The sequence below is a fragment of the Oenanthe melanoleuca genome, chromosome 13 (assembly GCF_029582105.1).
Source record: "Oenanthe melanoleuca isolate GR-GAL-2019-014 chromosome 13, OMel1.0, whole genome shotgun sequence".
NCBI classification, from domain to species: domain Eukaryota; kingdom Metazoa; phylum Chordata; class Aves; order Passeriformes; family Muscicapidae; genus Oenanthe; species Oenanthe melanoleuca.
Window position 1 is genome coordinate 4,155,864 of NC_079347.1, and position 12,150 is coordinate 4,168,013.

General features: G+C 46.8%; 1 protein-coding gene across 5 annotated transcripts in view; it reads left to right on the plus strand.

The window, feature by feature from the left end:
• Nucleotides 1-3,286: 3,286 nt before the first annotated feature.
• The window catches only part of CSNK1A1 (casein kinase 1 alpha 1), a 31,875-nt gene continuing 23,011 nt past the window's right edge, over nt 3,287-12,150 (plus strand). For 2 of the 5 annotated variants that reach the window (XM_056502358.1, XM_056502359.1), the window contains exons 1-2: nt 3,287-3,852; nt 4,645-4,751. In XM_056502358.1, the coding sequence (XP_056358333.1) occupies nt 3,730-3,852; nt 4,645-4,751 (230 nt within the window). In that variant the 5' untranslated portion in view covers nt 3,287-3,729. The remainder of the gene's footprint in view (nt 3,853-4,644; nt 4,752-12,150) is intronic. The other 3 variants (XM_056502355.1, XM_056502357.1, XM_056502356.1) reach the window with 3 other exon arrangements.

Genomic DNA, 12,150 nt, shown 5'->3' on the forward strand with positions numbered 1-12,150 from the left:
AGCTGTCCCCAGCACACACAGCTGTCCCCAGCACACACAGTTGTCCCCAGCACACACAGAGCTGTCCCCAGCACACACACAGCTGTCCCCGGCAGGCAGGAGGTGGCAGCATTGCCTAGCCCAGCAGATCCTGCTGTCCTGCATGGGGATCTTTGCGGGGCCAGGAGCTCCAGACCTGTTTTTCCAGCTCCTCCAAGGGTACGTGACTGAGCCAAACGCCTCCCAGCTGCTCATATCCCATCCAGAGCAGCCATTAGCACGAGCCCAAAGGGCCAGAGCGGCACATCGGCCCTGAGCTGTCTGCAGATCACAGGGGGCACCTGAGGACACGGGGCTGTGCTTTCAGGAACGAGTGCAATATTCAGAGATACCTCATTTGCCCTTGAAGCTCCAGCCCCCTGAAGGAGTGTGTGATGCATCCCAGATCCCCCACACGAGATCCCTGTGAGTGACAGGAGTGAGGATATTCTTGCCTGCACGAATGCTCCCTGACAGAGCCGAGGTGGGAATGAGTTGGAGGCCAGCTCGTTCTCGGAGCATCGTTTTCCTTCTGGTGCATCTGGCTGATTTTGAGTCATTTGCATTTCAATTTTTTCATCAGAGACACAGAGAGAGCTGTAGTAAAACCTTGGATTTGAGCTCCTTGAAACACAAGGGGAACTTGGAGATGATATTTGCCATGCAGGGCACTGCTGAGTGCCAATCTTCCCTCTCCAATCCTCCTGGTCTCTCACTGTGGAGTCATCTGGAGCTCACTGAGTCCACCACAGGAAGAAACTGAGGAAAATCACAGATTTCCCTTCCTGCCTCACAGCCAGATGGACACAAGCCAGAGCTCTTTTGCACTTGTGCAGGCAGAAAGTGTTTTTACCAAGCTAGAAAGCAACATGGTTCAAGAAGAGCTTCTTCCACCGTGTGGATGCTGTTCTTTGAGAGAACTCCTCCACCTTCATATCCAACTGATATGTTCTAACCTGGACCTCTCAATCTCACTTTTCTCCAAAGCAGTCAGCTATTAAAAAAATAAAATCCACACATAGACAAGTCTTAAAATCCATATTTTTATTATGTCCATGGCTTTGGGTGCACCAGGCAAGCTGGGAAGCAGTTTCTGCATGCCTGCCTTCAAAGCAGACACCCTGAGTAGGCTTTCCTTCTACCTCCATGAGCTACATTACTGGAGGAGCTTTCTCTCTCCCGCAGACTGAATCATTTCCCAAATGGAGCCTTGCACGGCAGAAGACGCCGCTGTGACAGGGAGTGATGATGAGTCACCGGGAATTCACAGTTTGGTGTTCCTGCAGGGGGAAAACTCACAGAGCTGAGAGAGAGAAGCGAGGGGGCAACACAGGAGATTTCACTTCTGACAGACAGCAAGGAGCACGAGGTGCTGGGGCCAGGAGACACCCAGGTGTAGGAGCCACGTGAAGGTGGACACTGAGGGGATGTGGACACTGAGGGGATATGGATGCTGCAGGGATGTGGACACTGAGGGGATGTGGACACTGCAGGGATTGGACACTGCAGGGATGTGGACACTGCAGGGATGTGGGCACTGCAGGGATTGGACACTGCAGGGATGTGGACACTGAGGGGATGTGGACACTGAGGGGATTGTGGGCACTGCGGGGATGTGGACACTGCAGGGATGTGGACACTGCAGGGATGTGGACACTGAGGGGATGTGGATGCTGCAGGGATGTGGACATTGAAGGGATGTGGACACTGCAGGGATGTGCACACTGCAGGGATGTGGACACTGCAGGGATGTGGACACTGAGGGGATGTGGATGCTGCAGGGATGTGGACATTGAAGGGATGTGGACACTGCAGGGATGTGCACACTGCAGGGATTGGACACTGAGGGGATGTGGATGCTGGAGGGATGTGGACATTGAAGGGATGTGGACACTGCAGGGATGTGCACACTGCAGGGATTGGACACTGAGGGGATGTGGACACTGAGGGGATGTGGACACTGCAGGGATGTGGACATTGAAGGGATGTGGACACTGCAGGGATGTGCACACTGCAGGGATTGGACACTGAGGGGATGTGGACACTGAGGGGATGTGGACACTGCAGGGATGTGGACATTGAAGGGATGTGGACACTGCAGGGATGTGCACACTGCAGGGATTGGACACTGAGGGGATGTGGACACTGAGGGGATGTGGACACAGCAGGGATATGGACATTGAAGGGATGTGCACGCTGCAGGGATATGGACACTGCAGGGATATGGACACTGCAGGGATATGGACACTGCAGGGATGTGCACACTGAGGGGATATGGACACTGCAGGGATTGGACACTGAGGGGTTTGGACGCTGCAGGGATATGGACACTGCAGGGATGTGCACACTGCAGGGATATGGACACTGCAGGGATGTGCACACTGAGGGGATGTGCACCCTGCAGGGATGTGGCCGTGACAGTGCCTCTGCTCAGGGTGTCCTTGTCAGGGGGTCACGGGCTGGAGTGCCCGCCCAGGACCTGCACTGTGAGGGGCTGAGGGTGAGCTGTGGGGCAGGGAAGGTGATGGAGCACGGTGAACAGCTCGGCACTGCCATCTCTTGTGAACACGGATTGTGGGTTTGAGAGAATCACGGGTTTGTTAGGGTTGGAAGGCACCTCTGGAGATGGGCCAGGCCAGAGCAGGGGGCACGGGAATGAGTCCAGGTGGGTTTGGGATGTGTCCAGAGCGAGAGACTGCACAGCAGCCCCGGGCAGCTGTTCCAGGGCTTTGCCACAGTCACGGAAAGAATCACAACATGCCAGGATCGCTGGGGCTGGAAAAGATCTCCCAGGTCGAGTCCAACCTGTGACTGATCCCGCCTTGTGACCCAGACCAAAGCGCTGAGTGCCCCGTCCAGCCTTTCCTTAAACACCTCCATTGAACGGAGTTGTGTATTTATTTCTCCACAAACCAGCCTGTTAACATACACACAGGTTGAGGCCTGGGCTTTGAGAAGAGCCTGGGAACAGCACCATACGTGGAGTGGCATCTCAGTGGTGGCTGACCCAGCTCGAGCCCCCGTCCCTGTGGCGGATCCCCGGGTGCCTCAGGGCCCGGAGCTGCGTGGGCAGCGCAAAGAACCCCTCACCGACCCCCGCCCGCTGCCGCCGCCTGCCCCTTTAAGAGCGAGTGAGGGCACGTCCGCTTTCCCCGCCCTCTTCCGCCCGGACCGGTGGAACGGCGCTGTACGCACGCGCACGCCCGCAGAGCATCCAATCACCGCTCCCAGCCGGAGGGCGGGGCGCTGAGGGAGGGCGGTGATTGGCGCAGCGCAGTGAGGGGGCGTGGTTTGTGCGGCAGCGCCCCGCCCCGCTCCCAGCGCACCCCGCGCGGTGAAGAAGCGGCGGCCGCGCGCCGGGGGCATTTTGTGTCGGCGGCGGCGGCTCAGGCACAAGATGGCGGCGGCGGCCGAGTGAGCGGCCGGCGGCCGCCGCGACCCCGCGAGTCCCCCCCCTCTCCCCTCCCTGCTCTCACAAGCACCTCGGGGGCCGCTTCTCCTGTTTCTGGAGCGCGCCGAGAGCCGGGCAGCGGCGCAGAGCCGCGCAGGGGGGGCGCCCGCCCGAGGGCCCCGGCTGGAGCTGAGCGTAGGGACCGTCCGTGGCTGCGCCGCTCTTCCCCCATCCAGCCCCGTTCTGCTCCTCGGGGGCGGCCGTAGAGCCCTCGTTGTCCCGCCGAGCCGGCCGGGAGGGCCCGAGAGCCGCCCCTCGCCATGGCGAGCAGCAGCGGCTCCAAGGCCGAGTTCATTGTCGGAGGCAAATACAAGCTGGTGCGGAAGATCGGGTCGGGCTCCTTCGGGGACATCTATTTGGCGATCAACATCACCAACGGGGAGGTAAGGGCCGCTCGCACTCCCCCTCAGCTCCCCAGGGGGAGCCGGGCACCAGCCGTGGCCACTGAGCCCCACCTGCCCCCGGGTGGGATCTTCCTTTCCCCAGGGTTTTCTTTTCCCCTCTGCGAGGGGCTTCATTCCCCCCCTTTCCCCCGAGGGTCTTCATCCCCCTCTCTCCACCGAGGGTCTTCCTCGCTGCCCCTTCCACAGCAGAGCCCTGCGGTCGTGGGCTCCGCCAGCCAACACTTGGGAGAGGAGAAAAGAGTCAAAAACCATTGTGGGAAAACATATTTAAATGTATTTGTGTTTTGTGAGCGGCCAAAGTCGTCGTCCCTCGCCCGCCATTCATCTCCTCCTCTGCCTCAGCTGGGGAACACTTTGTATCTTGTTTTATCAACACTGATAGAAACAAAGAAGATCCCCCTGTTTTTCCAGTTTTTCCTTTGTTTTTTTCTTCTTTTCTTCCTCCCCCTCACGGCTCTGAGCTGTAAAGAAGAAACACCCACGTATGTTCTTCCTCACTTAAGTGGTTCTGAAGACTCCACATCTCTCTAGCTCAAATGCATGACCCGGCATATGGATATTTATGTACAAATCACCGCGATGTGGATTGCGTTGGAAGACGCCACAAAATGCAGCAAGCACGTCCAGCTGGGAAATAAATAAATATATACATACCCAAAAGTGTTTGCATCAGGGCTGTGTTATGTGGGGGATGTGGAAGTGCTGTGCCCCTTAAAAACCTCGGTGCTCGGTGGACGCTGTGCCCTGACTCCTTGTTCCCTCTCCCTGCAGGAAGTTGCTGTGAAGTTGGAGTCTCAGAAGGCTCGGCACCCCCAGCTGCTCTATGAAAGCAAACTGTACAAGATCCTGCAGGGAGGAGTTGGCATCCCACATATACGGTAGGAACCAGCCGTGTGTGCCAGTGGTGTCTCTGTGTGCTTGGCATGACTTTTTTTGGTCATGCTTATTACTGTGTATCGGCAGTTGTTTTATACTTTTTAGTGTGAGGCAGGGCACCACCATGAAAATAAATTTATCCATGCAGGATTGGGGCTGATAAGGGGGAAATGCTCCATTCCAAGCTCTCCAAGTCGCTGGGTTCCTCTGGCAGCCCTGCTGTCTTTATAAAGAGCGAGACACCCAGCAAGAAATTCTTGTGGCCATTAAAACAAAGTGTGATGAGGTTGTTTCTCTGAGAGGCAGAGAGTTGAGAGCCGACCCTGGAAATGGCTGCTTTCTTTTGTTGCCTCTCTCTCTCTTTTTTTTTTTTTTTTTTTTTTTTTTTTTCCAACATGTCTTCCTGCTCCGCTCAGAAAATGGCGGCTGGACGTGATTAACCCTCCCCCTTCTCCTGGTGGGACAAGGGACGTGCTCGGGCTTGTGCCTTTTTCCTTTCATAGTTCTGAGCTGCCAGCCTTGAGACTGCAGAGACCTGGAGCAGGAATGAAATGGCAGCAGCTCCTTTCTGCTGCCCGCAACAGATGCGTCACCAGGGCTTGGATTAATCCCTCCCAATTCCTCATTATGCAGCTCCTTGCTTCGTGTTCCAGCTGAAACTTTCAGCAGGGTTGCAGAATTTCCTGATCTGGAAGCAAATTGCTGGTGCAGGACTCCTGGAGGAGTTATTCCTCATGGGATTATCCAGGTGTTACCCTGGGGTAGTGCCCAGCTCTGGAATCCGGGCGTTAAAGAGTTACATGAAACTTCAATTTTCTCCTTCGAGAGTTTTTACAAGTTGTTCCTTTTTTTTGAAACTTTGTTAATAATTGTTTTTAAAGTTAGTCTTTTCTTTTTCCTTGACACTATGGCAAAAAGGATTTTTGTTCCTTGAGCCTCACAAACTATTTCAGTTTATGTTCTGTATCACAGTGGATTCCATTTAATTTAACCCTTCCTGACTTTGTACAGGATCAATAGTGACATTTTAAAGTCAAGATTCTGTATTAATTTAGACAAAGCCTAGTACAAATCTGCATTTCTGAGGTTAAAACTCCTCCTCCTTCCCCCCAAACACAACTGGCTCTGATCCTGAATGTGAGCTGGAGGAGACAGTGTTGTCCTGGTCATCTGTCCTCATTCACTCCAGCCTTTTGCAGAGATACAATCAGCATGCCTGAATTAAATACTTGCAGCTTCAACAGAGTTGCTGGTGTTAAAACAGATGCAGTCTTTCTTGGAGAATACAGCCTTCTTTTCTCAAACGTGGCTGCCTTTATTTCACAACTGAAAGAATAGGAATTGCAGTTTGGAAAGCTTTCATGGTATAGTTGCATGCTAAAACAGGGATAACTGGGAAAACAGCCAGAGCAAGAAGATATCAGGTGTTTCATCACAGAACTGGAAAAGCAGGCATTCTTGAACTACTTTTTTGAAAAGTAAATGAGTGAGTGGTGCTGTAGTGAGGCCAAGTTGCAAATTCTTGGCTTTTCCACTGAGATGCTGTTTTATTTTTTGTATTTGGTTAAAATGCCCTGGGAAATACAGATGATAACCTTACACGTTGAGAAATTTGCCTGTAGCTTCAAGTACAACTTTCCTCTGTATTTGATAGTTTTGTACCCCCTAAAAATAATATAAGATCCAAAACCATTGAGAATGGATGAGACAACACTCACTAAATTGATTCATAAACTCCTTATGCTAAAGGTGTGTGATTATTGGATAATGCCAGCCAGTCCTTGCAGGTTCTCACAAAGTTAATCTCTGTAGTATTTTTCTAGAAAAGTGCCTTTTTGGAAATACACTTTTTCTTTTCAGAAGTGGCACTAATTGTAAATTAAACCTTGAGAGGTTTCTCTGGGCTGCTGATAATGGTTTGGTGATGCTTGAGAAAATCTAAACAAGCATACTTAGATTTATTTTCTTCTAAGAGAAAGCTGAGTAGGGGACCAGCACAGTTGTTGTGACAAATATTAAAATGTTCAGTGTTTAGTAGAAGTAGAATCCATGGTGCTCTGAATCCCAGTCAGTACTTAGGTCACTTTGCATGTGTCACTGATAATCTGTGTGCCACCATTGTGTTATAATAATATGCTGTCACATTGGAATAAGCTGTTCCTGGCTCTGTATTCACAAGGATGAATCAAGCTGAAGGAAAGTCAGTACATTTGGTAAAATTTCTGTAATGTGACACCTTTAAACAGCAGCAGCACAAGAATTTGATAGGAAGTGAAGGAATCATGCCAAGATTTCCCTATGGCCATACTTTATAAAACTCAGTCCACATCTTGGACACATCAACACAAAAAATTTGTGTTTCTCATTTGAGAGTGAGGGACTTTATTTTTCACCTACTTAAGTGATGCACTGGCCAAAATCAACTTCCTGGAAGTTGCATGATGTGACTGCCTCACTCAAGTGGTCTCTGCTGTGGTTCTGTGACTCAGTGCAGAGATAATAAATGAGGTCTGGATTGCTCATCCATTGGGGCTGCTGGTCTAAAGCTGACTTCTGCCTTTAGGTGTGATTACAAGAACACCTCTCCAGAGTGTCACTGAGGTTATCTAGAACCAAGCAATTCCTTTCACAGCCTTTAGGGTTGATTTGAGGGACTTTCTGGCTCATTGCAAGAAACTAATGAGAAAAAAAATCTCAGTTTTGGGGTTAAGAGTTTAGTGTTACTGTGGGGTCAACAGTGAGCCTTCACCTGTGTGGAGGTTGAACAGGGGGCCTTGGTGCTTAATTCCACTGTAATAGAACATTTTGTTTGCACAGAAAGTTACAAAAAATGAGATTGGCGTGAATGAACTGGAAACTTTGTTCTCTGAATATTCTAAACCCTTTCAGATCTTTAAATTTGTTGCTTATTGTTTCCTGGAAGAGCAGCAAAGTTTCTGAAATTAACCCAAAAGTTTCACAAAAACTTTGTTAATACTCCAAAAATTTTTAAGCTGTTTTATTCTCATGTCCAAATTTTGCTTAATTATTACCTTAATTTTTCCTAAAAGGCTGTTGAACCAAGCTTAACATTGTGACAATCTGCTGTGCCTTTAGGACACAATGGGCAGCCCCCAGCATTCTGCTGGGTTTATTCTCATTGTTCTCCCTCATCAGCTGCCCTTTGCTTTTTTTCCTCTCTTTTTCAGTGACAAAGCATTTTGAGCTGTAATCTTGTTAACTGGGCACTGATCCTATTAGTTGGGACTCTCCACCTTTATTCCCCAATTCCTGGTGCTGCCTTGGAGAAATGCAGCAGAGTGTGTTTGATTTTTGGGTGTTTGTCACAGCATAACTCTGGTAAACTTTATTCACAAAAGCAGTTATTCAAATTACCTAGGACAGCCACTCTTGATTTTTTTTGCCATTTATGGTGTTCAGCAACTATTGGTTGTATCCTTGATGAAGATCAGCAAGTTTAAAAACAAAAAGTTACTGACTTGTGTTTTTTGAATTGATTTTTTTTTTGCAAAGTTCTTTACAAACTGAGCTAGTCAGTCTCTATTTCTGAATTTTTCAATGCAATAATTGCAAATATTTTGGTGCAGAGAAATTCTCAATTGAGTTGAGTTTTCTGGAAAAAAAAAAAATTATCTACAATATTTGTGGTTCTGGTTGATTACTGCCATGCTGCTGGATAATTATTAATGAAATCTGCCCTTCTACATCTTTGTTAAATACTACCTGTAGTGGAAAAACGTGGTCAAGGTTGGCAATCTAAGAGTTATCACAACCAAATTTGCCTTAAGCACTTGAAATATTGAATTTTTTAGCAGTGTTTAAAAAGCTGTAAACACACCTGTCAAACACCTTCATTTTTAACTGTTTCTCAGTAACTTCTGCAGCTTAAAACTCCTCAACCAACCACCAAAAAAAACAAACTGAAACCACCATGAAAAAACAGAAAAACACTCACTAAACCTACAAGAAACCAAATTAAAAAAAAAAAAAAGTTTTGTCAGTAAATCCCACTATTAATTAACTTTCTGTTATTAGTCTGCATATTGAAGGGTAGAACCATCTGATAGGTGACCAGAAGCTTCTTCTTGTGCCTCTAAATAAAATGGAGGATAATATTTTAAATTAATACCTATGGTTCCTTTATTAATAAAATAAATATATATAAATAAAATTTATTTCCTGTTTTCCACCAATCTAAACTCATGTGTTAGTTGTTCTTTTTGGATTCTATCAAAGCATCCAAGACACCACAACTTGAATTTTTTTCTCCCTGCCTTAAGTTATTTTTTGGAGTTTGAGGTCAGTATTACTCTTGGTTGAAACAAATGAGGAGAGATAATATTAAAATATCCTTTTCCTCAGTGATGTTTGCTGTCCCCAGTGTGGATTAATGGTTCACCTTCTCACTGAGCTGCACCTCCTGACTTCTGCAGAGGAAACTCAACTCCTGATTTCCTCCCAGGTGTTAATGGAGTTTTTTGAGGAGCTCAGCAGAACAGGGAGTGAGCTGTGTGTTTGCACCATCCCACCAGGCAGATGAAACCTCCTCCTTGCTGAGGGGATGAGCTGTGCTGGCATCCTTGGTGTATTGCTCTCAGAACTGTACAAAAAGTGATCCAGAATTGTATTTATAGAGTGGAGCCAGCTCCTTAGCGTGGGGTGTTCATGGCTGTTTCTTTATTTAGTACTTGGGTGGCCTAATTCATGCTCTCCATGGCAACTAACGTTAGGTGACATCTGCTAAATATTGCACTTCAGGATTTCAGTCGTGCCACATTATGTGAAGTTCATTTCTATTACTCCTAGCTGGCTAACAGTTAAGTGCTTTTCCAGTTTCAGGGGAGATAGATAAAGCAGAAATATAAAAATGTGTCAATTTAGAAATGAATCTGTGGTGGATTACCTTTCACTTCTGTGTTGCTTCAGTGCATTTTTCCAGGCATAATTCACTTTCCAGTTTGTCTGCACTGTCAGTATTTGTCAGGAGCTGTCTGTGCTGAGAACATGGGAGCAGAAGAGTCTGAATCAGTCAGGTGCTTGCTAGGCCAGCAGGGCAGGGCTCATGATTGTGTTGTTGGACAGAGAGAGAGCCAGAGAGCTGCTGTGCCCAAAGATAATGCTTGTAACCCACAGGCACTCAACTGCCAGCTGTTGTTTCCCTGATTTTTGTTAATAACCTTTTCCCTTTTCTCATCCTCCTGTATCTATAATGAATAATTACACAGCTCCATAACTGCCTTGCTGAGCTGTTTAAATAAATGATTGCAGAGGTCACAATCCTCCCATCTTTCTTCAAGTCTCTGTTCTGCCCTTGCTGGGATTTGGATTTCCTTTCCTGAGCTGGTGACAGGGCTTGCAGCAGTGATCCCCATGCACAGGTTCTGTGTAGAACAGCTGACTTTTGCTCTGATATTTTTCAGGGATATCAGAGCTGTGTAATTACAGGGAGGTCAGTGTTTTCTCTTTAGTCCCATCATCTGACTAATGCCAGTTCAGAGACTTTTGTGTAAATGACTTAGGGCTGGCAGGACTGGAATACAGTTCCAGAGTGTTCACAGATCAGGGCCATTTGGATTTCTGTGGGATGTCTGAATCCTTTGTGTCCATGAGCCTTTCCAGACTTGCATCCCCCTCATGTGCCTGCTGACTTGTCAAACTTACTAATTAGGTGATCTCAGGTAATTCTGTTAGCAAGTTCTTTCCAGCTTGCTTTTTCACCTTACATTTTTGTTCTAACAGCTTTTTTATCCACCTTAGTTCTTCTGACAATCTCCAATTCTATCACAAGAAGTCTTTCACTTGTTGCTTGAAAACCCAAGTGCTGGGAAACTTAATTCAGGGTAATTATAGGGCCACACACCCTCGTTTATGAACGTGGCAAAAATTTATGTAATGTCAAAGAAGTCAGAATCACCTTATTGTAATGGGAGTGTAAATGTTTCTGGAAGTGTAAAGGTTTGAGTTTCAATATTCCAGTGTTGGAAGAATTGTCCTTCCCTGCAGTGAGGCACCAGGAGATGTTTTTTGTCTGACAAAAGCACAGCCTCCTGTAGCTCAGTTTGTAATTCCAGGTTGCCAGAGCCCCTGTGGGAATAGTCAGAGATGGAGCTGACAGAAGCTTTTACTGGAGGATGGGCTACCTGGCAAAGCAGGTGTTGATTGAGGAGAGCTTTTATTAAGTTGGAACAAAATGGTCTTGTCATGGTTTGTCTGGTGGTGGGAACAGTTTTTTGTGACATTGAGCTCGTGTTCTGGTTTTTTTGTATAAGCTGTAGGCAAAGTGAGGTTCCTTTATTGCCTCCATGGCTTCAGAACTCTGGGATTTGGGGTTTCTTTATCAGTGCTTCCAGCTGTCATTCACTAACTCAGTAATTTCCTTCATCTTGATCCGAATTTGTTTTTGTTTTTCTTTTATTGTGAATCTTCTGAGTAATTTTATTTATTTTTCACACATTTTAGGTAGTTGTTTTGTGTTTGTAATTATTATAATTGCCAGTGTAGTGAATGAAACTGCTGGTTATTGACTGGAATTGTGAATGACACAGTAGTGTGAAACTGGAATTTCATGGCCTGTGTGTGATTTTTTTTTTTTTTTTTTTTAGCCCTTCACCCCCTTTCTCTGCTAGTTGGCCTAGTTCTGTTTGATCCTTTCAAAGGAAGATGTGAAAAAATACTATTAATAACCAAATGTAATGTTTTCTTAGGTAAAACAAATGCAAACAAAACAAACCAAGCTATTAACAAACACTTCCTCGAACATTTCTTTTGTCCTTGGCATTACTTACAAAACATGCAGTTGCTGAAATAGAAATTGCAGAATTTTTGAAAGATGCAGCTTTGAAAAGGCAAAAGGATTTTAAGTTTGGGTAGAGCTGACTACAGTGTTTACCACCAAGTATTAGATATGCATCAAGGCTTCACTTCCTTGTCTCAAGGTTAGTTGAGAGAATTTAAAAACCCACCCATGGCAGTCCAAGTAAACATCCACTTGTGTGACCTGGCATCATACCTGCTTCATTGTGTATTATTTAGAAACTAAACACTTTCAAACTGTGTGGTGTGACTTAGATGTTCCCACAGAGCTCAATACTGAAATCCAAGATGTTAGAAAATTTCAGCTCTGTGTTTGTGCTGTGGTTATAGACAAGGCTCTCAAACCACATGATTTCGAATCTTGGTGACGTGGCCAGTCTTGGTCTTTCACACAGACAAGTCACTGAAGTCAAATTAAGGTCACCATGCTCAGCTTTTAGCTATGCTGATAGAAAGCTTCATAAAAGAGATTTACTGTATTCTGACTAATTGGAATAGTTGGATTATGTAGCTTGAGACAGATGAGGGAAGGGAGAGTGATGAAGCATTTTCCTGCCTGGGAGCTGGGGCACACCTTGAAGCTCAAGC